The following is a 27,496-nucleotide window of genomic DNA, read 5'->3' as shown; positions in this document are numbered from 1 at the left end:
TGAAGCAGAACCAGGACATAGTGAAAAGCATATTTGGGAATCAGATTTTCTATCTGACTACTGAGGCCCAGAGATACTCTTTTCAGCACACAACTCCACCACCCACAAGAGCGGATCATAATGATGTCTCCCTGCCTATTTCCCCCACCCTCCAGGAGCAAAACATGGAATCTGGCTCAGAAGAAAAAACAAGGGCCACTGACACTCCTTGTGTATGCCTCTCTGAGATTCAGATGACAAATCTTCATCTGTCAACCTTCTGAGGCGCAAGGACCATTTGAAGGGGCTTCCAAGGCTTTCCAAAGCTTAACATGCAGTCACAGGTTCAGTCTCCTGGCAAGTCTCCGCCACAACCACACTCTTGAGGGTAAAACATTAAAAAGCCAAGGGCTAAAAGAACAGAACAATAATCTTTTGTCTGGTTGTGACTGTAGTCTTAAGCATGGCTTGGAAAGGATGTGCTGTCCAACCCAGCTTATTTTTGTGGCCACCACTGAAAACAACAATCTACAAGTTCTACATTTGAAAAACAAAGCTTAGAAGGGGGTTGCTCCTGAAGGCCCTCCCCGCTAGTACCCCTTCAGACCAAGCTAATAGTCACCCCTGATATGGAGGCTACACACTGCTCTCCCCCAATAAAATCTAGGCACTTCCCCAAAACTGGAGTACATGCCACCCTCCTAGTCACACAGAAGTACTCAGAAAACCATATGCAGAAAAGCTGACGTCCATTTGAGCAACATAAGTGTTATCAGAGCTCATTAACCACCAGATCCACTAGGTAAATAAGTCGGCATATCAGGGTGAAAGGAAGATATCTGTATTGATAGCATGGACGTCTGACTGCAAACCATGTTCTGTAATTGTTATATGGAAGTAAGCACATTGGAGTGCCATAGATGCCATCCAGTATGCAGTCTGCACAATGTGCATGATAAGACCTTCTGTCATCATGCAGAAGGATGGCAAAAGATGGCCCTGGATGAGATCATACGAATCTAGGATTGACCGGATGACTAATTTTCATGGGCACAAGAAAGTAACTTGAATAAAATACCAGTCCCTTTTCATTGTCAAGCCCCCATTTGATCATTCAAGATGTGGATTTTCCATTTCAACCAGATGCTCTTGAAAAGACTTTAAAAAATCTTGGATATGTGGGAGAAAGCTCCAGAAAAATAGAGAGTGGTCCTACTTGCCAAAGGGACAGGACACCAATTGCCACTATGTCTAAACAGAATTCCCTTTGGGAAACCACAATAGCATACTTGATCAATCACTTCTCACTCAAACACCTACTCACACAGGACCCGTTCCAGTAGCCAAAAGTCAAATATAGGGATGCTTTATTCACCAAATAAATGCAGTAAATCAAAAGTGATTAAAAGGAAAGCGTTAATCAACTCATGGATTAAAATACAATTTCATCAAGAATGATTGCACAGTGTGCAGCAGAATTTTTTTTACACAATACAACACAACTTTAGGTCGGCATTACTGATCCACTAAAAGTATAATTGTTTTCAACAACATCAATGATGTGCACCAGATTTACATAAAAAAAGACCAAGAAGCGAAGCGTTTCGGTGGTATCAGCAGGTCCAAACCACCTTCTTCAGGCTTTACATTCAAATGTGTCCTGGCACTTTAAAATCGTAATGACAACGTGGGGTTATGTAACGGGGTAAAAACTCCTCCAAGTCTTTAGTGGCCAACAGGTCACAGACTGCACTGGAAACAGGCTCCTCGAAATTCTGAAAATAAGGCCTGTCACAGTCTGTTAAAACATTTCATCAGCTGGAGATAGGCCATGGGTGCTGCCCTTAATGTATGATCGAAAACTCCCTCTTTTGGAGCCAAGATTTGAATCAGTTTCTTGCTTTTTAATACTTTTTATTTTCTCCCCTCCAGTTTTAATTTAAAACACTAACACCAGGATTTAAAGTGTTTTCTGCAGATCGCCCGTCCTTGTGTATGTGAGAGAAAGGTCAATGAGAAGTTCACAGTCCCACACTTATTGCTAAAAATCAACATGGTAGGGGTACCAATGGTAATGTAACAACTTTTTCCCTGGTAATGCATGCTTCAAGAAGCCCCAGAAGAGTCAACCTGACGTGTTAGAGGTGTCCTGAGCTGAGATAGCTATAATTGTTTCTCCTTAAGCTAGTTTTTGACATTAAAAGCCTCAAAAGGCTATTAAGAACTCAGTGCTTCATTTCCAAGATTTAATTCATATGTGAAAATAAGTTTATGCACACATAGCCAACAAGTTGGTTTCCAGGACTGGTTAATTCTACCCACTTTGCATCCTCAACGTTTCCTCGAACCTGAATATCAGGATATAACAGTACTTTTAGAACTACATACTTTTCTATTGAACACACATACCAATACAATTAAAAGTTGTTTACTCTAAAAGATTCGATATACACTATAGCCTTTAAACGTTCCAGGAAGATTGATACATATTGGCTGTCTTTCTGAGGTTATACATCAATGTGCCTGGATTAAAGACTGTCAGTTTAAGACTGTTTTCGCTAGGACCTCACAAGGATCCCATAAGTATCTTACATTCTATTTGTGTGCATTCAATTTGTGAAACTCTCATCCACCACATTCAAGCATGCCATCCATACAGACTTATTTGGTCTCTATGTTTTTATTCCTTCTATTAGTATGAACGAGACAAAGATAATCTAATTATATAGCACTGTGCAAATTCCTATACATGTCTCCAAGTGATCATTGCATATCAAGCAGGACCCATGAGTAAGCAATAAAAAGTGATTCTCCTTCCACGTTACTTGGCTCTATATGCATACTACACATGCACAAATTGATATACTGAGTGTGAACATCATCTTTAAAATTAGCCAGGCTATTGTGTATGGTGCACTGCACGTATTGTGATTTGTGCACATTCTCTTTACTTTGTAGCACCTTAGATATAGCTCCATGAGGGTAAAGAGGCAGGTGGACTTTGTAGTCAAACTCTTATCATAGTGGTTTAAAGAAAATCACCCATAACCATATCAATGTATGGGTTGTCACAATAAGAGGACCCATTAAAGTCTCCCCTTGCACCTCACTTTCTACTTCAAAGGTCTTGTACCAGCTGTGAACCGGTTTGGTTCCTCCTTCCCCCTGCATCTTATGGCCATCACAAACTCAGCCACTAATGTAAAAAATTGTACAGTGGGAGTCAAGTGTTCACTGTCAACATCTGTTTTAGGAGATTCCGTAGCCACATTTGATCTGTTAGTCAGAGGGGCACATGAGGGCTCAACGGCAAGGACAATAGTTCAGGTTCAACTAAAGAACTGCATCAAGAGTAGTGGGTATAAACACAGCTTAAGGCAAAAATATGTAATGCTCCATACAATGCACCAGGCTGTTGAGCATCTAAATTATTAAACGAATCTTGTGATACTTCTCTCTGCATCTACACTGTGGTGTAGATAAGATCCTTTTCTACACCAGGATTTCTATGGCTGGTGGTGGAAACGGATGCTCAAGGATAAAGAAAAAACATAACAAGGAGCAAAGTGAAAAACACATACCTGGGCAACTGTACATATGACAAGGAAGATAAAGGGCCCTGACCATATATGGAAGGGGAAGAAAGACAGAGGACTCTTATCCAAAAGCAAAACTGAGCATAGGTCAGGCAATAAAAATGGAAAGCTGGAGTTCTAACCTTCCTCACACAGGAATTCTAAAATGCAGGTCAGGTGGTCCCCAGACATAAATTCGTAGAATAAACACTCTGAACATGAGATGCCAAACATCGGAGGTATACTCGGATACCGAAGAAGACGTGCACAATTGATGTCAACTGGTACATAGGGTCAAGTCTCTCTTAGTGAGCCAGGAATTGGTACAGACGAGTGCTTTGTCCAAAGTGTTTTGTTAGTGTACAAACAAACTGACTTATTAAGCGTGAAACAATGTGATTTCCTACTGATCGTGGCTTCAGAGCGGACTACAAAGCCCTCCCACATCTCTGAAATATATGTCAGAGAACACACCATAGCAGCATTTTTTCTTATTTTTTACAATTTTAGTCCTACACACACCCCTAGTGATACAGCTAGTCTCAAAAGAAAGAAGCCCTTTGAGCCACATCACAAATGGTTGGCGTTAAGTAATTTGTAATTTTTTTCTGATGGCAACAAGGTGCTTGAGAAAGTGGGAATAAAAGTCCAGGACGCAGGCAGGTCTACTTTTCAATGGCGTACTTAGGTAAGGTGCCCATATTTACTCCTACAGAAACACTAAACCGATTACAGGGTTTCCATCCTAGATTCAGAAGAGCTGGAGCCAAGCTATATTATTAAGATGTCAACTAATTAATGTTAAATATTTAAATATAAGGCATGGTTCTATCACGCCTTGACCTACGTAGGACACCTCTGATATAGAATGAAGCATGCTTGTAATTATTCCTCCCCCTAATACAATCCTTCCACCATCCCTGAGTTTCCTGACTGCTCACCTCATTTTCTGAAGAACTGGCTGAGAGGAACACCTCGCAGGCATCAAAAAACTCTGTGTGAGAATCCGACAAGGACACAGAGCTTTGGTTGGACAGCTGTGGCTCCAATTCCTGCTTGTCTGGGCTCAGTGAATCTGGCTGCAAAGCAAGAGAAAATAAAACGCAAAGGTCAGGCTGGAGCACAGTCTAATTATTTCTGTATTTATAAAACGCATATATCAACAGTAGAAGAGAGAGACAGAACTAAAGAGGAAGGGAAATGGAGTGATGACAAGTAAGGTGAAGAGAGAGCACAATGTGATTTAGCTGTTCTAAAGGATCTTCCTCCAAGTAGCGCGGGGTGTAAAGAAGCAACAGGGACTCTGATCTATAGGATCTGGATGGGGTGTAATAAGAAATCATGTAGTTGCCCCAGCTTAGGACCAATGTAACAGAAGACTCTGTGAAGCAGGCAAGAGAGCCTCAAAAGGAATCCACTGTTTGATGGGAGATAAAGAATGACATGCGGTGCCTCTGGAATGTGATCCAATTTCTGCTTTCCAGTTGCCAGCACCATATTGAAGAGTCTTTGCAGCCCAGCAGCACATCTCTGTAGTTCAGACAATGGAAGATGGTAGAGCTGATCACCATGGCCCAGGGGTTATGTGGCAAAAAGGGAGGAATTGACTCAAGGATTTAAAAAAAGAAAGCAAGTGGCCCATGTTTTTTGGATCTAACCACTGCATGAGAGATCTTGATCAGTCTACAAAACTGGGTAAAGTTACTAAAGGAGGTCAGCCAGAAGGACCTACTATAAAATGAGGGAGTACCTCCAGTTGTCAAATTTTCAGTCTTTATCGTTGTTGAGCTTGATATGAATAGCCAACATACAGTTCTGTACTGCTAACAGTCTTTGAGAGGTAATGGTATCCCATGGGGAGTTATTAAACTTAAGGAGGATCTGAGTGTTATCGGCATACAACAGTACCTGAAATCCAAGCCTTCGGGTCATCCCACCTAGAGACAGAATACTTATATATTTAGATTGAAAATAATAGGGGATTGTTGAGAGAATCTGCAGCCCAATAACCAGTCTTTGGAGTAGAAATCAGTCTGGAAGAATATGAGTGCATCCTGAACAGGAAATGAACTGGCCCAGGCCCAGTGCCTGTGAGGCAAACCCCGTTTAAAAGGTGGACTAAAAAGGTGTGGTCAAACACATCAAAGGCAGCAGAAAAAGTTTGCTTCAGAGGCCTGTAGGGGAGCCCAAGTCACAAATGTTACAGAAGGAGTTGAGTGGTCTCAGTGCTGTGGCTCACGCAAAATCCTAGTTCATCAAAGTGTTCACCAGAGTAAAACCCTACGAGCATTCACTACCGACCAACATCCATAACATGCATAACAGAACAATGCAATATGAGAAGTTAAAAACAGCACATCACCAAACACACACCCATGATGGAGTGGTTAAACCACAACACCACAAGCACACACCCAATTACTGAAAGAAAATCAGACCGCATCACTCGGCCACCACAACTGTGACTAAAGGAGGAAATCATAGACCAACATGGGCATAAATAATCAAACTGCAGAATGAAGAAATTAGAGTGCATCACTACCTCACTTACACACAACTTTGACTGAGTGGGGAATCAGAGGGCAACAAACAATACACAACAGGATAAGGAAGTCAAATAGCAGCACAGCCTTACCTTTTCACAAATGTGTTCGAACAAGAAATTAGACCGCAACAAGCACAAAGAGCAACACCTGCACACACATTCAGTATAATCAGAATGAAGCAAGCCATCAGATTGCAGCACTGCCACACCAATACACAAATGGAACTGAATGAGGACATCCCTGCACTGTCCCATTTATACTGCGACTAAATTAGGAATTAGACAGCAATTCAGACCCACTAAAGAACGAGCACCACTGAGCCCCCACACACAAGTACTTGGGCTTAAGGATGGTCTTGTTAATCTTGGATTCCGCTGAACCACACTCGCCCACCCCCAAGTAGCCAGATGCCCCATCAAGTTGCCAAACCTCATGGTTTAAAGATGCAAATGATTCAACTGTGGTATCAGATGAGATGGAGACGGTGTGCATCCTCCGATGTCGTTCCTGAGGGTCCGTGACCTCCAAAATCACCTGACAGAAAGAAGTACAGGAGAAAGCGGTTGTGCGTTGATGGGTACATGAATAAGGAGACAGTGTTAACCAAGACCATCACCAGGTCTATTGCTCGAGATGACAGCTATGTCTGAAGCAATCGCGGGCCTCAAGAGAGGAGCTTGCATGGCATGTTAGAACATTATAGCTTTTATTGAACCGGTGCATACAGCTTAAGAGTGTATTCATGACCTTACATCTTGTCTTTTTTGGTAACTTTGCAGAATGCTGGTAGCCTAATTGTACTCTCTATTAACATGTGACTAAGTAGAAAATTATCAAAATTCGAAATAGGAGCCAGTAGCTGGGTTGTTACACTAAGTTGATCATAGGTAGCTAAATGAGTTAACACAAGTCCCCCCTGCTCTACATCCAATTGTAAAATGGATAGCTTAATCTGAGGTTTTTTCTTTGCCCCAAACAAACTCCTGAATCACCTTATCTAATTCATTAAAATATGAGATTGGTACTTTTAGAGGAAGATTTAAAAACAAAAATATCAGCAAGGGAAGTATCGACATTTTTATCAAAGAGACTCGGCCTATTATCAACAAAGGTAGAAGTGAACATCTTTGAAGCAGTTTTTTTATTTCATCAAATGTTCTACCATCATTCAGTTGAAAAAGTTGAAGAAAGTCCACTATGACTTAAAGGCCCAAATATCTAATAGGTTTCAGTGGCGGAAAGGTTATTATCCCTTCCAGAGGCTCTATTCCCAAAGCATTAAATAGGAGTACCCCAGTTTTTGCCAGATTCACCCTGTAACCCTCCCCCAACTCTGTAAACACCTGGATTTCTCCCAGCGTCCTCTGGATATTTAACTTCTCTGGGTTCAGGTATAGGATCAAATTGTCTGCAAACAGCTTGATTTTTGTCATTCCTACTAGGGAAGCTTGAATTAATACATTAGAGCGATTTTTTATCACTAGTGGTTCGATAAAGAGTGAAAATAAAAGGGGGGGAAAGAGGGCATCCCTGCCTAGTACCCTGCCTTATCGCCACTTCTCCCGCCTCCTCAGAGTTTATAATTATTTTTGCGATAGCTCCCCTATAAATTCTTACTAGCATCTTGGTCAGGTGGCATGGAAAGCCAAACTTCCACAAAATAAAGAAGAGGGCCTACCAGTACACCAGAACCCCAATAAATTCTTTCTAGCGTCTCGATCAGATGGCATGGAAAGCCAAACTTCCACAAGATAAAGAAGAGGGCCTACCAGTACATCAGATAGAACGCCTTTTCTGCATCCATCATGGAAATGGCTGCACTATCCTTCCTAGGGGGAAAGTAGTCGATGGCCAGGATCAGATAAAAAGTATTTGCAGCCATAGATCTTCCAGGCAGAAACCCCGATTGGGCTGCATGTATCAGGTATTGCGTACAGCCCGAGATCCTATTTGCCCAGATTTTCATAAAGAGCTTGTAGTCTACATTTAGTAGACTTATTGGGCGTCAAGAGCTGGGTCTTTCTGGTCCTTATCCTTCTTTCAAATAGAGATCCTAATTTGATTATACAGTAATACCAAAAACGGGGAAAGTTAGTCTAAAAACAATTTATAAACTTCGATAGGGATCCCATCATTACAAATTGCCTTTGCATTTGCCATTTTATTTATTTATGATTTTACTTAATTTCGCGGTTGTAATTGGTTCACTCAGCAACATTCAGTCCTCCTCACGGACTGTAGGTAGCTGGACTGCCATAAAGTAGTCCGCAAGAGGCTGAGGGCTAACTATCTGGACATAGGCAATGTTTTGTTTGTCTAGCCATAGCGGTAGCCAGATCTTGAATATTGCAGAATTGGAGATCTCAGAAAATCCCAACATTGGACCAGTGGCTACTTAAGCTTGATCGGACCTATCATTATCAAGAGGTCTACGCGAAGAGGATAGGGGTGCTGCGGAGATTTGGGCTGACCTGGGAGGGCTATGCTGAGACCACGCAAGCAAACGATACTACGTAACTCACATGATTTTTGTATAAATTCAATATCAATGGTCATTAACCTCCGCATGTTTTCGAAAAAGTCCAAATGTGGGTAGTTCGCAGGAGAGAGCTTAGGGTGTAAAAGCAAACTAATTATGAATCACTTCTCTTCAAAGATGTTGCCTGGAATCCTATAGGGCCTCGAAGTTAGGGGTTACATGTTATTACGGAGCTGCTATCTAGGATGCTGGTTTTGTACACCGTGTAAAATAGAATATGAACTTGTGCTTTTTAGGTCTCGCGTGGCATCGGGTGCGCACTCGAGCTCGAAAGATTTAATGACTTGGTGTTGCGGGGTTAAGCCCCGCCCCTCTTCTCGATTGGCTGGCCTCCTAAACGGTGGCCAGTCATTGGAGAAGAGGTCCCAGTGACGTTTTTCTTTGGATCTAAGCCCTGTCCTTTTCGGATTGGGGGGGCGTGTTTTTGCCTTTCTTTCTAGGCTGTAAACAACAGTCAAAAACACTAACTCCAGTCTGAAAAGGACGGGGCTTAGAGACAAATGGCGAGCGCTTGTTTGATAGTATGCAGTCTTGTGTTTGGGAGGATAAAAGTCTTGGTGGATTATTGCCTCCTGTGTGATTGAGGTTTCTGAGTTTGCCCGTGCCAAGGTGCACTTTTGTTTCCCGATTCCAGTGTTGAGTAGTTCAGTTCACTTGGTGCCAATAAACAGCTCTTTGTGGGGGCATGTCCAAGATGGTGCACCGGAAAGTAAATCAGCGGTTCCCGGGGGAGCGGCAACCGCAAATCGGCAGCATCGGGTGCGGAATGTGCGAGGCTCTGCTCTGAGGCATCTGCTGAATTCTAAGGCGCCTGCCGCGGCAGTGTCGACTGCTTGTGGACGGAGGGCAGCCGGCCGGCCGGCAGCTCTACTAAATTGCGTGAAGGCTACAGTGCTGTGCCAAGATAAGAAGCTGCATTGGGGACCGGGTACCCCAGGTTGCTGGCACTGCTCTCAGAAGGAATGCGGAGCTGCCCAGGCGCGGCCTTAGAATTTGGTGGCGCCTCACGCTGCTGCGCCAAGTGCTTGTAATCAGGGTGCGGCCGGCCACCTGTTCAGTAAATGGTGCCAACTAAGATTAAGTCAGTGGGGTCAACACCAGTCGGCAGGGCTATTTCAGTGAGTGGCTACCCCAGACCATAGGCACCGAGTGCGGAGGGAGTAAGGAGCAGCCCAGGTGTACTTAAAGTTCCCCACACTGACTACCGCAGCTGCGCCGAGTGTTGCAGATGGAGTGAGGCCAGCTGGCAGTTAGGCAAGATGGCAACAGAGAGGAAGTAGCGGCGCTATGTTGCAGGGAGGAGCTGCTTCGGTGGAGAATGCTGGCGGCAGTGCAATAACGCGGCCCTCGTCCCACCACCTCAAATCCTTGCAATAGCCCATATCGCCGCGGGTGAGTACAGTGGCTGACAGCGCCTGACTCGGGTGAACAAAGCAAGCCCACCCCCTGGGAGAAGAGTGGCCTAGAGGGCATCAGCCGCAATAAGCGAGGCAGCAGGGACGGACAGCAGAGGTAGGTTGGACTGTCTTGATGCCTGGGCCATGCCTGGATATTGAGGTTCCCAAAGACACGGTCTCCCCACACAGCTCCCAGCGTCGTAGGGGCGTAATTGATAAGAGACCTGGTGGCCCCCCAACGGGAGGGCTGTAGCGGCCCAGCGACCAGGAAGCAAACTGGAAGTCCACTAGAGAGCTGAGGCACTCGGGTGGGGAGAAAAGGAGTTGGCCATTAACGCTGCAAGGTGAGGAGCCCCCTTTGAGGCTGTGTGACCCTGTCAACGAGAATTGGACACTAGAGTGGTCATAGAGGGCCCAGAGCTCACAACAAGCAGCCTGTCCGGCCTAGCTCCACACTACAGCTTCAGAGAACGCAGGGCTTGGTCGGCCACATAATTACACTGCACTTAACGCAACATACACTCCAAATACCACTCAGTGCCACATAATGACATGCCACATAATCACACAGCATTCCATGCAACATACACTCCAAATACCACTCAGTGCCACATAGTTACACGCCACATAATTACACTGCACTCAATGCAACATACACTCCAAATACCACTCAGTGCCACATAATTACACGCCACACAATTACCACTCTACTGAATACAACATACACTCCACACAATACCATTCAGTGCCACATAATTATATGCTACATAATTACACTGCGCTCAATGCAACTTACACTCCAAATACCACTCAGTGCCACATAATTACACGCCACACAATTACACTCTACTGAATACAACATACACTGCACACAATACCATTCAGTGCCACATAATTATATGCTACATAATTACACTGCGCTCAATGCAACTTACACTCCAAATACCACTCAGTGCCACATAATTACACACCACATAACTACACTCAACTGAATGCAATACACTCCACACAAAACCACTCAGTGCCACATAATTATAAGCTACATAATTACAATGCAACATACACTCCAAACAATACCACTCAGTGCCACATAATCACAAGCCACACAATTACACTTTACTGAATACAACATACACTCCTCATACTACCACTCAGTGCCACATAATTATATGCTACAAAATTATACTGCGCTCAACGCAACATACACTCCAAATACCACTCAGTGCCACGTAATTACACGCCACATAATTACACTGCACTCAATGCAACATACACTCCAAATACCACTCAGTGCCAAATAATTACACGCCACATAATTACACTATCTATCTAGCGCCCTGACTCTATCAATCTATCTAGCGCCCTGACTATCAATCTATCTAGCGCCTGACTATCAATCTATCTAGCGCCCTGACTATCAATCTATCTAGCGCCTGACTATCAATCTATCTAGCGCCCTGACTCTATCAATCTATCTAGCGCTCTGACTCTATCAATCTATCTAGCGCTCTGACTCTATCAATCTATCTAGCGCCCTGACTATCTAGCACCCTCACTATCTAGCGCCCTCACTCTATCTAGCGCCCTCACTCTATCTAGCGCCCTCACTCTATCTAGCGCCCTCACTCTATCTAGCGCCCTCACTCTATCTAGCGCCCTCACTCTATCTAGCGCCCTCACTCTATCTAGCGCCCTCACTCTATCTAGCGCCCTCACTCTATCTAGCGCCCTCACTCTATCTAGCGCCCTCACTCTATCTAGCGCCCTCACTCTATCTAGCGCCCTCACTCTATCTAGCGCCCTCACTCTATCTATCGCCCTCACTCTATCTATCGCCCTCACTCTATCTATCGCCCTCACTCTATCTATCGCCCTCACTCTATCTATCGCCCTCACTCTATCTATCGCCCTCACTCTAACTATCGCCCTCACTCTAACTATCGCCCTCACTCTAACTATCGCCCTCACTCTAACTATCGCCCTCACTCTAACTATCGCCCTCACTCTAACTATCGCCCTCACTCTAACTATCGCCCTCACTCTAACTATCGCCCTCACTCTATCGCCCTCACTCTATCTATCGCCCTCACTCTATCTATCGCCCTCACTCTATCTATCGCCCTCACTCTATCTATCGCCCTCACTCTATCTATCGCCCTCACTCTATCTATCGCCCTCACTCTATCTATCGCCCTCACTCTATCTATCGCCCTCACTCTATCTATCACACTCACTCTATCTATCTATCACACTCACTCTATCACACTCACTCTATCGCATTACAATACCAATAGCTCAAAACTTTCCTAATGCGAGACCTATTGCACTGCAAATGCTTGTTATTATTGTACGTTTTAAATATGAGTCTGAATACTTTACAGGTTTAATCTTTTTTTTGTATATCTTGCTCATCATATTTATCGGGTAAAATGGATTTTGAATTTGTCCTATTCATTGTCTATTTTAATATGAGATTGGAGATTTCGTAAATGTGTCTGTTTCATGTACCTTGGTTATTATGCCTGCTATTTTACGCTCAATAAGAAAAAAGAAAAAAAGGTGGCACATTCAGACTTTAGGGAGCCTCAATGAGTGCCAAACAAGATCCCGATCAATGAGACACAGGTTTCAGATTTCATACAGGTGTTACGGATAACAACCATAAATCAATAAACAGTTTAACCAACAGGTGTTCCTGGTGCAGAAGTAGGGCAAGTGCAATAGTCAATAAATAGCAATGTGCACAGAAATTATATACAGATAGCAAAGGTGACATGGACACAAATGAATACATCACCCAGACATGTATCATTTCAGGATTGCAGGGTGGGGGCTTCAGGGAGCAAGTGGGTGGGGAATTTAGGACTTATAACCTTTCCAAGCAGCTGCCTTCTTAAAACTGGTGCCTACAGAACAGGTTGAGCATCAGAACACATTAGAACACCACAACACAATGGCAGGTGCACTCACAGATAGGACTGCGTTTTAGAAGTATACGACCACTATTTGTTAGAAAGATAGATCATATTCTATTATTTTTTTGCCAGAACTGCCTGCAGCGGACTTTATAATCTGATCGCCTCTACGTCCTGCATGTTTCTTACACTACCATCCTGCAGACTCTCATATTCTGTCCTTGGCTTCTCCATGGCTTGCTCATCACTACTAATTTTTGCTTACAGCTTCCACTTCTGGGCAAACACTTCTATTTCACGTCTGTCACACCTCATTCCTTCTAGTTCTGGGCCTCTTGTAACATAATTATTCACCTCTGACGTGCTGTTGACACCACTTCCTGTGTGCATGCTGGAGAGCCGCTGAAGGAGTTCCAGCTCCTGTCGCATCTCTCGCAGGCGATCCCGTTCTGAAGTTAGAGCAGAGACTACCCCACCAAGTGACCCATGCACTAAAGGGAGAAAGTAGAGAAGTCAAAGGGGCACCACCATGATCACAGCCATATCTGACAAATAATGGGGCCACAGTAGTGATCTCTGCCATCTGTGGTGCCTGCATCACTCTTCACACACCATATGATGTCAAATTACTATCAGACAGCAACTCTCACAACCACCAAATCCCATGGTCACCAATAAAACTCACATTTCACAGAACACATACATCCCACTTTGGACCATGCCGCCCCCGCTTCTTAACTTGGTCTTCTTTAAAACAAATAGCTCCCTCACTCATCCTTGGGCGCACACCCCTCTCCTCCTCTCAGGACTATGAACATACCCTACTACCCCTCTAAATCCACAGCTCATCCTTCACTCTGCCGCTACGTGCCTGCACCCCTCTCGTTAATGAGGACCCACACTTCTTCCGGCCACTCGTTCACTGCCCCTCATCTTGGAAGCTATATTACCTGTATTCTTCTTAATGAACGAGTACTTCATACTACAGGTGAAGAATCACAGCCTGCTGCTAATTCTCTAGTCTCCTGATCTAGCCATTAGGGCTCCTGTCTCACTTCCAATTCTAAAACCATCCCCTTCCTCTTTTCAAGACACACATTCAGCCCACAAAATCGCAGTGCCTATCTGAAATAAAAGCCACAAGCTGCACCCAAGCACCCTTTGCCACAAACCCTTATTCCCCACAAAGAAGCACAATGCCCTCAAGACACTCGCCTTAAGACTCCCATCATCCAATGGCCCACAGTCTCTTGCAAACCTCTAGAAATTGTGTACACACTTTATGAGGTGCAACAACGAAATAAAAACTTATGTCTACTTTGATTAAATATTGTTACACACACAGCCATCCCTTACCCCCCCAGTTTCACGCGCTCCCTTACCAAATCCGTTCACAGGGAGTCCCTGCCTTACCAGTCTGCGCTAGGCTCCAGAAGTTCTTCTGCAACTGAGCATACTCAGGGGGTGCACTGAAGGCTGCAGGAGTGTGATTGGAATCCAGGTACCGTGAGAGGTTGGGGACGGAACCATGCAGACGGCCAACCTGAGAAGAGCCAAACAATGTAAAAAATGGGGGTCATTCCTGGCTTGCACCACCAACCTTGTCCTTATCAAACAGGCACCATAAGGCCACCATAAGCCTAACACTTTTTGGCAGCAAAAATGCCCAGAGCTCGTATCAGTTTTTTTTTGGCTCTTCCCTTTTGAGATTCCAAGTCCACCGGGAATTCCCAACTATTTCCCATGACCCACGAAAAGCTGCAGGATCCCTGGTCAACACCTGAAAAATCTGATTTGTAAAATGAGTGGCCATGCGTACCTAGACTTTTCCATGTAGACGTGGGCAGTCTGCTCAGTGGCAGTACTCTAAGCTCACTGAGCAACCTGAAATAAATAGGCACAAGTATGCTGACCTAAACAGGGGTACACACTTTCACTACTGCATATCCTCTATCTCTACTGTATATCCTCTACTGTAACTGGGATCTGTAAGCAAGAGCCCAATGTTTGGGCTCTGGCACTTCAGCATCTCACCCATTCACTCAGTGTATCCTATCGAACAAGTTACTACCCAGGGTAATGCTCTTTCGGGTTGAATCTAACTGCATATTCCTCACCTTAGAATATTAGCAAACTTTGACTGCATGCTGGCCAACAAGTGATGCAGAAAAGCCACATTTATGCTCCACCCCATGCACACTTGCATCAGTTTCTGGTCTTTTCCCTTATGCGGCCTGAGACGCAAAAATGAACAATTGTTGATAGTGTGCTAACCATTAATTTGGGACCTTTTTATTTTGTTTGATAACCAATTTTATTGATTTTAGGTTGCAACAAAAATAACAGCGCCATTCAGGAGTACAATGTAAAAGACAAGGCAAAGACACAAACATCTCACATTGGCATATAGAGGCAGACGTACATAAGGACGATTCCGGCATACCCTCTCCCGGTCTAGACAGTACATCAATCCCCTTTAGTCCTCTATCACTCCGACCCATTTGCCCCACATTCGACAAAACCTCTTGGGACAACCTCTAGCCACATATAGAGGCCGCTCCTGTGCGGCACACCTGTTCACTACCCTGCGCCAGCGCGCCAACGTAGGTGCAGTAATGTTCAGCCAGTGAGCTGCAATGTCCCTCTTGGCCACAGCCAGCACTGTATTAAGAAAGAGCTTCTCAGCCCTGGCGCCATCCAGCCCCTCGGTGATGCCCAGAATAACGTGCATAGGGTCAAGGGGGAGCTCCCAGCCCAGTACATCAGTGAGCTCTCCGGTCACGGATTTCCAATACCTCTGAATTGCAGGACAAAGCCATCTTACTTCCATTGGATAATAATTGGTTATGGTTCTTTCTTATGCAACTTTCCCTGAAAATGCTATCATTGCTGTTTTTACTCCTATCTGTTGTCGATTTTGCATTTATGTCCTTCCTCCCATCCTATTGTAAAGCGCTCTGATATCACTTGGGATCTTGTTCGTGCTATATAAAACTTTATAAATAAATAAATACCCTATGATAAAAATCTGCCTGGGGGTGAAGGTAGCGGGGACAGGACACATATCAGACCGAAGACCCACGCGGTGCAGGCGCAGCGGTGTAAGATAGGCAGTGTGTAGGAAGTATATTTGGACTAGTCGAAGTCTTGTTGAGACTGCGATTATTTTGGGAGCCATTAAGGTGTCTCTCCAGTCAGCGTCCTCCAGGGCCCCAAGCCAACCCTCCCACTTGTCCCGGAGTCGAGATAGGGAGTTGGGGGTGTTGCTTGTAAGAGCGATAGATGTGGGAGATTTCTCCCTTCCCCAAGTTGCCAGTCATGACCTGAGCTTCGGGTGGGCTATATTCAGGCAAGGAAGTGCCCTCTGATATATAAAAGCGGAGGGCATGGCGTAGCTGCAGATATCTAAAGAACTGGGAAGAGTGGCGGGAGTGTCGGGCCTGTAAGTCCTGGAAGGAGCGTAGATGGGTACCACTCCAGACATCACCCAGTAGGCAAATCCCAATGATCCCCAGGGTCGGAATCCCGAAAGAGAAGCAACCTACCAGAGTCTGGTGCCACATCACAAGGGGGTATACTAGGTCAATTTGCCAGACCAGCGGGTATGGCGCAGGGAGGCCTGCCAGGTCAGGAGTAAGCATGGGCGGAAAATCTGTTCCGCTCGCGGATTTTCGGTAAATTCGCAATCCGCGAACGCTCGCGAATTTACCGAAAATCTGCACGCAGCGGATTTTATTTCTTGGTGATACAATTTTGCGGCGGGCGGCGTTCACTTACCGTCATTCAGCGTTTGCGGAGTTGTTTTTCTCGATATTTTGCGAGTGCTGCGCCATTTTGGATCTTGCTGCGGGATCCCGCGGGAGTTTAGCGACGCATCGCGAGAGTTCGCAATTGCGAACATGTAGGCAGCAACAATCTCGCACTCGCGAAATTACAGAATTTGCAATTCTGCACAAGAAATCCACTAGCAAGCAGCGTAGACCTTCTGAAAATGATATTTTTATCAGAATAACTCCTCAGGTTGACATTTGCCTGCCACTTTTTTGGATTTGAGGCCTTTTGACTTTCTTTGGATCACTTTTGGATTAGAAATCAACTTTCGCAAGTAAGTTTGTTTGGGGCATTACAGTTGCTGTTCTGCAGAAAAACGAGTTTTGCAAAACTGAAAGCACTCAGCAGGTGCAAAAGTTCACTCATCATTAGTAACCATTCCCTGTAGTACTTCCCGAGGGGCCCCTCCAGAGTTAAGTTGCCTAGGTTTGTTTGGGGCATTACAGTTGCTGTTCTGCAGAAAAACGAGTTTTGCAAAACTGAAAGCACTCAGCAGGTGCAAAAGGTCAACTTCAAACTCATCATTAGTAACCATTCCCTGTAGTGCTTCCTGACTGGGGCCCCGCCAGAGTTCAGTTGCTAGTTGCAACAATTCTATGACCCTGCTCTGACCCTCACAGCAGGCTCATAGAATAGCAGAAGTAGGCCGCAAAGGTCCTGGAAAAAAAATTGCACTGCAACAGAAAGCAAATTACAGATAAGGAAGCAGGTGCCAGACTGGAATTTTAAAACAGTGACACATTAATAAATCACACCCAAATTAATTCATGTCAGTTTAAGCAGGGCAGGTGTGCTTGCTTTTCCCCCCCATAATCTACAGTGATGATGAACCAGAGGGTCAAGTCAAGTCAAGTCATAATTTATATAGCGCACTACATACCCAGAGGGTCTCAAGGCGCTTGAGGAGGGGGGGGAGGTTTACTTATCGAATATCCAGGTTTTAAGCTGTTTTCTGAAGGCTAGGTGGTTTTGAGTGAGGCGGAGTGGGTGGGGAGGGAATTCCAGGTTTTGGCTGCTAAGTAGGAGAAGGATCTTCCGCCCATGGTGGCTGTGTGGATGCGCGGGACGGCGGCGAGGGCTTGGTTGGACGAGCGCAGCTGGCGGGTGGGGGTGTAGAAGGAAAGGCGCGTGTTGAGGCAATCCGGTCCGAGTTCGTAGAGGGCTATGTGTGCGTGGGTGAGGAGACGAAAAGTTATCCTTTTGTTGACGGGGAGCCAGTGCAGGTCTTTCAGGTGACCGGAGATGTGGTCTTTGCGAGGGATGTCTAGTATGAGTCTGGCTGAAGCATTTTGGATGCATTGGAGTTTTTTCTGCAGTTTTGCGGTGGTACCGGCGTAAAGGGTGTTTCCGTAGTCTAGACGGCTAGTAATCAGAGCGTGGGTGACCGTTTTTCTTGTTTCGGTGGGGATCCAGCGAAATGTTTTTTTGAGCATGCGTAGGATATTGAAGCATGATGATGAGACGGCGTTGACTTGTCTGGTCATGGAGAGTGAGGAGTCCAGGATGAAGCCCAGGTTCCGTGCGTGGTCCGTCGGTGTGGGGGCTGTTCCTAGGGCCGTTGGCCACCAAGAGTCGTCCCATGCGGAAGGGGAAGTACCTAGGATGAGGACTTCCGTTTTGTCCGAGTTCAGTTTCAGACGGCTGTGCTTCATCCACTCGGCTACTTCTTTCATCCCTTCATGTAGGTTGGTTTTGGCGGTGGTTGGGTCTTTGGTGAGTGAGAGGATCAGCTGAGTGTCATCAGCGTAGGAGATGATGTTGAGGTTGTGTTTCCGTGCGATGGTTGCGAGGGGGCTCATGTAGACGTTGAAGAGGGTGGGGCTGAGTGATGATCCTTGCGGGACGCCGCAGATGACTTCGGAGGCCTTTGACTTGAAAGGGGGGAGGCGGACTCTCTGAGTTCTTCCAGCGAGGAACGAGATGATCCAGTCCAATGCTTTTCCTTGAATTCCGATGTTTCTAAGGCGTTGTATCAGGGTGCTATGGCAGACTGTGTCGAAGGCTGCAGAGAGGTCAAGGAGAATGAGGGCGACTGTGTCTCCGTTGTCCAGAAGTGTTCGAATGTCATCTGTTGCTGCGATGAGGGCGGTTTCAGTGCTGTGTTTGGCTCGGAAGCCAGATTGTGAGGAGTCGAGTGATTTGTTGGTTTCGAGGAAGGCGGCGAGTTGATTGTTGACGGCTTTCTCAATGACTTTGGCAGGAAATGGAAGGAGCGAGATGGGGCGGTAGTTTTTGAGTTCGGAGGGGTCAGCTGTAGGTTTCTTCAGAAGGGCGCTGAGTTCGGCGTGTTTCCAGCTTTCTGGGAATGTGGCGGAGTTGAAGGAGCAGTTGATGACGTCTCGGAGATGGGGTGCGATAACGGAGTTTGCTTTGTTGAAGATGTGATGGGGGCATGGGTCTGTCGGGGATCCTGAGTGGATGGAGTTCATCAGGTGAATGGTGTCTTCTGTGGTGATTAGGTTCCAGTCGAGACGGTAGTTCGGAGGAGGTACAAGTTCGGAGGTGAGTGGGGTGAACTGGTTTTCAGGTTGGTTGTCAAAGCTGTTATGAATGTCGGCTATTTTGTCATGGAAGAATGAGGCGAGGGAGTCGCAGAGGACTTGAGAGGGGGTGATGTCGTTTGAGCTGGCGGCGGGGTTGGAGAATTCTTTGATGATGTTGAAAAGTTCCTTGCTGTTGCGAGTGTTGTTGTCTAGTCGGTCTTTGAGTGCTGATTTCTTGGCTGTTCGGATTAGTTGGTGGTGCTCGCGGGTGGCGTTTTTGAAGGCGGTTTGGGTGATATTGTTTGGGTCTTTTTTCCAAGTTTTTTCAAGGGAGCGACATAGCTTCTTAGATTTCTTGAGGTTATCGTTGAACCAGGGGGCGTTCTTGCTTCCTTGCTTGATTTGATGTTTTTTCAGGGGTGCTAGTTTATCGGCGGTTTGGGTTAGCCATTGTGTGAGGTTGATAGCGGCTTGGTTAGGGTTCGTTGAATAGGCAGGTGGTTTTTGAAGAAGCGATGAGATCTGGTCGATGGTGATTTTGTTCCAATTTCTTCGCAAAGTTGGTTGAGGGGGGTTGTGGATCGTGGTCTTGTTGTAAGTGAAGTGGACGCAACTGTGGTCCACCCAGTGGAGGGGTGTGGTGTGAGTGAAGGAGATGTGCTTGCTGGAAGTGAAGATAGGGTCGAGTGTGTGTCCTGCGCGATGAGTGGGGATGTTGACAAGTTGTTTGAGTCCGAGATTGGCGAGATTGTCCAGAAGGGTGGCAGTGTTGCTGTCGTTGCTCTTTTCCAGATGGAAATTGAGGTCTCCCAGTAGAATGTATTCTTCCGAGGAGAGGGCGTGTGGGGTGATGAAGTCAGTGATGATGTCACTGAATTTTGTACGGGTCCTGGTGGCCTGTAGAGGAGGGTGCCTCTGAGTGTGGTCTTGGGGTCGGTGTGGATCTGGAAGTGAAGGTGTTCGGCGATCGCGAGGTTGTCTTCTGAGCTAATTGAGACGCGTATGGTGTTCTTGTGGACGATGGCGATGCCTCCTCCTGTTTGGATGGGGCGGTCCTTACGGATGATCTTGTAGCCGTCCGGACTGGCTATGGTGATGTCTGGAGCAGAAGAGGCATTCATCCAAGTTTCTGTTAGGAAGGCGATGTCCGGAGAAGAGGTGTCTAGTAGATTCCAAAGGTCGATGGCGTGTTTGAGAACCGACCGTGTGTTGAGAAGAATGCATTTAAGGTGGTTGGTGTCGGGTCTCTGTTTGGTGTTCGTGGGTTTGGTGTGGGACTTGATGCAGGTGAATTTACAGGGGTGGCAGGTGAAGGGTCCATGGGTGTGTCCAGGTGCTGCTTGGGCGCAGTTAGGGAGTCGGCCGGGGTTAAGTACTAAGAGGGTGGAGGCGTCGTATGTAAAGCGGGAGGGGTGGGTGATGCGGGGACCAGGGGGTTTGGCGCTGGGCGCGGTCCAGGCGCGGACGGGCGTAGACGGGCTTACCTTTGGCGCACCTTCAGCGCGGTTGCAGCGCGCGGACGCTGCGCGTTGGTACATCTGTCTTAAATGGAGAGTGGAGGGGGGCGGAGCGTGGGAGGGTCGGCAGGGAGGCGGGAGCGGGGAGGAGACACGGGCCACAAGTAAACACCACAACCAAATGGCCGAAATCGAAACCGGGACACAGCCGGAGTGAGAGCAGAGGTAAAGTTGCACAGAATACACAAACACTTTTAGGCTGTTTTAAAAATCGCCGCAATGCAATGCATGGCAGACGTAGAAACAACATAGTCGCGACCGTTGCGAGCCGACAAGTAAGTTCGCAATTGCGAACTGATACAAAACCCTCGCGAACTGGCAGAAACCCTTGTGAACACAAAAAAAAAATCCGCAAATTCGCGGATTTTGCGGATTGCAAGTTCGCAAATACGCAAATTCGCGAACGCCAGATTCGCAAAATTCACCCATGCTTAGTCAGGAGTACTCCGCGTGAGACCTCAGGAAGAGTTTGGGAAACAGCGTTTCCGTATAGCATCCCCTGGATAGTAGAAAAAACAAGGGTGTGCAGTTCCAGACGGTACGCCGGGTCGGACCAGCCGCCATTAAACCAATCGTGCACAGTAAGGAGCAGAGTCGCTAAATAATAAAGATATAGGCTCATCATCCCAAGACCTCCGTCAAAGGTCGGGATCAGGCGTCGGGCCAGGGCCAGCCTCGGCCTCCGCCCTCCCCATAAAAACTTGGTGGCCAAACTGTCCATCTCACGAAACCAAGATCTGGAGAAAGAGGTGCGTATTCTGGAGCATGTATAGAAATCTAGGTGAAATCATCATTTTAAATAGGGCTATTATGCCCAGAGGGTTTAGTGGTAGCGTTCGCCATTTTAGGAGGTCAGCGCGGACTTGCTTAACCAGCGGGGTGACGTTAAGTGACCAGGCGAGGTCGGGGAGAAGGGTGGGACTCGCCACAAAATGGGTAGGTGGGAGGGCAGGGAGGAATCTGCAATTCGTTAAAGTATTCACCAGAAAGAGCATTACTGAAGGTAAGTAACTGGCTCTTCTGGTGGATAGCAGTTTCCTCATCTTAGACCAGATACCAAAGCAGCACCTCAACAAGGTAGAGGGTCTGTGGAGTGGGCTCAATCCAAAATGTCTTGTAGAACTGAGTGGGTGAAGTGCCCTTCCCGCCGGACCGGACTGTCAAGGTAGGAGTGCTTCGCGAACAAATGTGTCCACAATGAAGGCTGGCAGATATCAAGGACAGACACCTCTTGCGCTAATGCACTGCTAGTGTCCTTGGTGGAAGGGCTCGGAGACCTTCTTGGGGCTGCTTCTTGACAGATGCGTAGCAGATCTTAATGCAGAATACTATTCACCTCAACACGATACTCTTGTGAATAGCCTTCCCTTTTGTTTCTCTGGAAAAAAATCGCCCATAAAGATGATCGCCCACTTAATGGTCCTTGGTTCGATCCAAGTAAAAACTTAAATCCCTTTTGGGGTCCAACCGGTGGAGCCTCTCCACCTCTTTATTGTGGTCAGGAGTAGCAAAGAACACTGGTAGAGGGACAGACTGGCCAATGTGAAAGAGATTCAAAACTTTCAGTAAGAAGGCCGCCGATTCTTCAGTTCCAATTTGTGTACAAAGAAAGTGGTGTACGGCAGTTGCACTGAAAGGCCTGCAGTTCGCTCATGTGATGAGCTGATGTAATCGGAAGAAAGAAGACAGTATTCAAGGTCAGGAGATGCAGCGAGCAACTATGCATGGGCTTGAAAGGCATAGATACCAGGAATGGGAAGACAAAGTAAAGGTCCTACTGAGGCATCACAATCAGTTTAGGAAGAAACGTGTCGAACCTTAAAAAAACGTCATCACCACAGGTGATTTAAACAAGGACAGTCGGTCTGGCAAACACAGAAAGGCTATACAAATAACGTTTTACAATGCCCCCAGAAAGGCCCTGATGGATTAAAAAGAAAACATACAGAAGGACATGTACAACAGCATAGGTGGTTTTCATTGAGGAGAGTCTGGTGGCAAGGCTACTGAGACAGGAGTCTCTCCCAAAGTGGTAGCCTGATTAGAGGATAGATGATCATGCTCAGGAGTTCCGGGTATCAAACACTCCTGGCCCAATCAAGGGACTCTAGGATGACTTTGGTCCTTTTCTTTCTTGATCTTCTTCAGAACTAGGGTCAGGAGAGGTAGTGACAGGAAGGCATACAGGAGAACCATGTTCCATTCCAGCCGGACAAGCGTTCTTGCGGGATCGCCAACATGCAAAACTGTCAACACTGCATGTTATTTATAGTGGCAAAAAGATCTGATCAGGGCTCTCTAAATTAATTAAATACACCCTGTGCCACCTCAGGATATATATGTCACTTATGAGCTACCAGACAAGGTCTGCTCAGTTTCTCACTTCTGGCATTCAGGACACTACTAGCTATTTGGCGACCAGGAAGTTCAAGCCACCTCCCAAGGTGCAAACCACTTTGGCATAGGATCCCACACCGCCGTGCATGTTGCAGTACCACATGGCAGTGGTTTTGTCCATGAGAACATGCATTAGCGTCCCCTTGATGGATGGTAGAAAAGCACAAGTAAGGCGATGTGGAGCTTGCCCTCCACTGGAGACCAGAAGTCTCTGATCTCCAGCTCCCCCGTGTAACACCATCAACCCAAAAGCAATGTGTTCATCACCAAAGTCAGCTTTGAGTGGGGAATGGAGTGCCTGCTGAAGGACAGATTGTGATTGGTCAGCCACAACTGCAGAGCTTGGGCCTGGATAGTGGGACTTTACATTTTACTGCAGGAACTGCATGTGATACCTGATGTAGTTGACTAGGAAGATGCACAAGGCCACCAGCACCAAGACCCAGAATCAAACCTGCAACATCACTAGCTTTCTTTGATAGTGTGTGTTTCAGATTCATTACAGTGGAGGTAAGCTCTGAACTCCACTATGTCCAGGATCACCCCAATGAAAGGAAGCCTCTTTGACAGAATCAGGTAGAACTTTGGTTCGTTTATGGTAACCTCAATGATGTCAGGAATTCCACAGTCATCCAAAGGTGGTCATGGCTGGCTGCAGTGAGTCCATCTTTAGAAGCCAGTCATCGAGGTATGGGAATACAGGAAAATCCCATGCCTGAAAATGGCCAGTGACCACCACCACGACTAACACCTAAGAGGCACTGGTGAGGCCAAAGAAAAGCATGGCAATCTTAAAATGCCCCTAGCCCACCTAGAACCACAAGTAATGCTTGTGAGACAACATGAGAACATAAAGGGCCCTTAATGTCCCAAAACACCATCCAGTCTCCCAGGTCCAGGGCAGAAAGGATCTGTGCAAACTGAGTCTTTTGAAGTTGCCCTTCCACAGGAAGGCATTCAGAGGTCGGAGGTCCACAATATGCCGGAGGACCCCGTCCTTTTTCGGGTTGAGGAAACAGCAGTAATAACATAGCCTTTCTCCAAACCAGGTACATGCTGTATTTAACCATTCAACAGCAACAGATGTACATCCTTCAGCAGGATGGACAGATGCTCTTCCAAAATTCTTTCTGGTGTGTGAGGAATATTGGACAGGGAGGAAAGAAAAGGTAAGACATAGCCTGTCTGAATAATTTGCAAAACCAATCAATAGGACATGATCACCAATTGGGGAGGACGTACGGAGTCCTGCCACCCATCTGCTGGGTTTGAGTCACTGAGGACCAACTAAAGTGGTTTGTTTGCAGTCATAGGAATGAAAGAGGAGTGGGAGGACTGGTGCCCCGGCGAGCCTATATGCAATCTATCGGTTCAATGTCTGCGGCCTCGATAGGACTCGGCTGTCTGCTGCATTATCGGCTAGGAAAGCTGTCTCTGTCTATATGCCAGCCCCCTTGGATGCTCTTTAAAATTTGCAGAACTGGTGGGAAGTTGCCTTACAGGGGCAAACAGCTCCAAGGAACTTGCTATAGCTCTGCTATCTTTAAAGGGTTTCAAAGCGGAGTTTATCAAAGAGGCGAAGCAATCCAAGAGCATATCCATTAGCAATGCCAGTACTTTGCTGAAAAATCTGGTTCATCTTATCTAGGCAGTTGTACAAGGCACAATACAGTTTGTAGTACCATGCCAGTCCTGCCAGTCATGGATCATCTGAGCCCAAGAGGCCCTAAGGGCCACAGGGAAGATCTTGCTGGCAGTGTCTGTAAGAACCATGGGTTTATCAGCCCAACAGACAGACTGTGTTGTACGGATCAAAGTTTCAGGATGGCAGAAGAAAACATACATTTGTCAAAGTCATCAATCCTTTTGGATTCTCCAGCCTTAGAATTGGTCAGAAATTAATTAGGATTTACCTTACTGAATGAGGCCCGTACGATGAGACTCTCCAGGATAGGGAGCTCGGTGAGAAAATCTGGGCCAGCAAGTGCCAGCCTATACCACCTGGTACCTGCCTGCTAACAGGTGGGCAAGAACGTGATTCGACCAGGTAGCCATCATAGTATCTATGATGGCATTATTAAATATGAACAATGGATCAGATGTTGCTATCCCAGACAGCAATTTCTGTCAAAACCTTGGTTTTAATCCCAGAGGAGGACAGCTGTAATTCAGCAGCCCTCCGAACCATAACTGCAAATGAGGCACTTTCTTCCACTAGTGACACATGCGGTGAGTCAAACTCTGCGTCAGGGGAAGTATCTCTTTGGTGATACCGTTCCCTAGCACAAGAGTCATTTGTACGTATCACCAAAAGACTGTGACATGGTGGAGAGCAGAGCTCCAGATCCGCGTTGCAAGGCAAAGAAAGAAAGGAAGTGATGTCAGCGTGCACAGGTGGCGCTTGCATGTGGCTCCGCTCAGTCACTTCCATGGTGGTATGGAGTCAGCATCGAACCGCACGCAGAAGCTGTGCTACAACTCTCTGGATCCAATGAGACACCTGGGCCATATTCTAAAGGGAGGAATCTGTGGTTATAAGCATCAGCCGAAAGTTGTATTAAATGTGTACTGAAAAAGCCTTCCTAATGAAGAAGTAACTTAGTTAGATATTCATATCTAGTAACACTAGTAAGTTCTGATAAGAGGTCTGAGCTTTAAAGTCATGCATCAGAGGCAAGAACTCTAATCACCTTCTAAAGCAACCATTGACTATTGCCCCACAGCTATCGCTACAAAGTCAAAAAAACTAAGTAGGTATTGGTTAATATTTGAATGTCTCAGTATCAAGAGTGCTAGCCCTTAAGAATTTACCATACCCAAAAATAATACTTCTCCCCACAATCACATGCCATAAGATCTGGAGAAAATATCTGACACCTACAGTGCCAACCAAATGGAGATTAAGAAACCACACCACAACTGCAGACAAAGATCAGAAGCCATTCACAACCCTAACCATGGCATTCAGAGAGCTAGTTTAACCATTGCACTAACCATGGCTATGAATGAGAGTATGAAACCCACACCACCAATTATGCACCCCTATGGATACTCCTCTCTCCATTGCATATTTCAATCCACTGCCTTCTGATCCTATTGAGCCCTTTTCTTTCCTTCCCACCCTGGTATCATCTCGGGTCTCTTTTGTTCACCACTCTGTGCCTGGTTCCTATTTCCTCACACAGTATCATCACCTTACCCAACCATCCTTCACGCACTCAATCCTACCTCCCTCACTCTGCCCTTGTTAAACCCTTCCCGACACCCTCATGCCACTCACCCTGCCAATAGTGTCATCTTTGGCAAAACTCTGAGTGCACCAGATCTTTGTTGAGCGTTTTCCTTTCTTGGGTTTGTCTGTCATGGAAAACTAAAATAAACAAAGGAGACTGAATGAGAGGAGCCTAAAATGCCCCCACCCTCACCAAACATGGCTGATCTCATTACATGTTCTTTGATTTGGTCCTTAACACCCCCTTCACCAATATCAATATGGCAGATCTTAGAAAATGCCAATAATTCACTTGAATAAAGAAGCAGCTCCAAACAGCCATCCACACCACACGGCATGAAACGTGTTACTGTTCAATATGCAGTTCATTCAATCCATTTATGTTTGTCAGGGCAGAGGCAGCCTGGTGACATAGTACCTTGTTAGTACCTGGATACAGGACTAACCAGCCTGTGCTTGACTAAGATGTAATCCAAATAGGACACACGCCTCTGGGTGGTACTCACCTGATTGTGACAAACCGTGATAATGGAGTCAGAGGGGTTGCAGATCAGGTCTCATCCACATCAGCTCAGAGAAGCAGCCATTCAAGGAACCCAAGAGCAGTGCTCACAGACTATATTAGGAGATGCTACAGCCATTCCAAGCAACTGAGTGGTGCTCACAGACTGCAAACTTTGCTGTAGACACTCCAGGTTCCAAAAAGTGGCACTCACCGACAGTATGTACAGAGGCACTACAGCTACTCCATACACCCAGAGAGGTGCTTACAGACTAAGTGGTACTTTGAGCTGCAGCAACTTCATGCACTCCATAGTGAAACTCATCAACAGTGCAAACAGAAAAACCGAAGCCACTCCAGGTACCGGTCCAGAGAAGCAAGCACTCTGGTCAACCAACAGTGGAAGTCACCTTTTGGTCTGTTGCAGACTCAGCTCATTTATAGGTAACAAGGACACCCTGAATACATGGATATAATAATTCCTAGGTCAGGGATAAACAACACATGAAATGTAACAACCTAGGCAATTCAGTACTTAATGCTCAAGAGTAAAGTGACAAAGGAGAGAACATAACTAAAAAGG

The 27,496-nt window shown here is 46.2% G+C and overlaps 1 protein-coding gene across 3 annotated transcripts in view; it reads right to left on the bottom strand.

Moving 5' to 3' along the window:
* The window catches only part of OSBPL7 (oxysterol binding protein like 7), a 283,616-nt gene that overhangs the window by 113,160 nt on the left and 142,960 nt on the right, over positions 1 to 27,496 (bottom strand). For 2 of the 3 annotated variants that reach the window (XM_086924301.1, XM_086924302.1), the window contains exons 11-15: positions 26,460 to 26,549; positions 14,365 to 14,494; positions 13,306 to 13,442; positions 6,530 to 6,634; positions 4,496 to 4,633 (exon numbers count right to left, since the gene is read on the bottom strand). In XM_086924301.1, coding sequence (XP_086780427.1) covers positions 4,496 to 4,633; positions 6,530 to 6,634; positions 13,306 to 13,442; positions 14,365 to 14,494; positions 26,460 to 26,549 — 600 coding nt within the window. The remainder of the gene's footprint in view (positions 1 to 4,495; positions 4,634 to 6,529; positions 6,635 to 13,305; positions 13,443 to 14,364; positions 14,495 to 26,459; positions 26,550 to 27,496) is intronic. The other variant, XM_086924303.1, reaches the window with a different exon arrangement.

The sequence above is a fragment of the Lissotriton vulgaris genome, chromosome 5, assembly GCF_964263255.1.
Source record: "Lissotriton vulgaris chromosome 5, aLisVul1.2, whole genome shotgun sequence".
Classification (NCBI taxonomy): domain Eukaryota; kingdom Metazoa; phylum Chordata; class Amphibia; order Caudata; family Salamandridae; genus Lissotriton; species Lissotriton vulgaris.
Note: the sequence above shows the minus strand (reverse complement) of the source record. Positions and strands in the feature narration are given on the sequence as shown.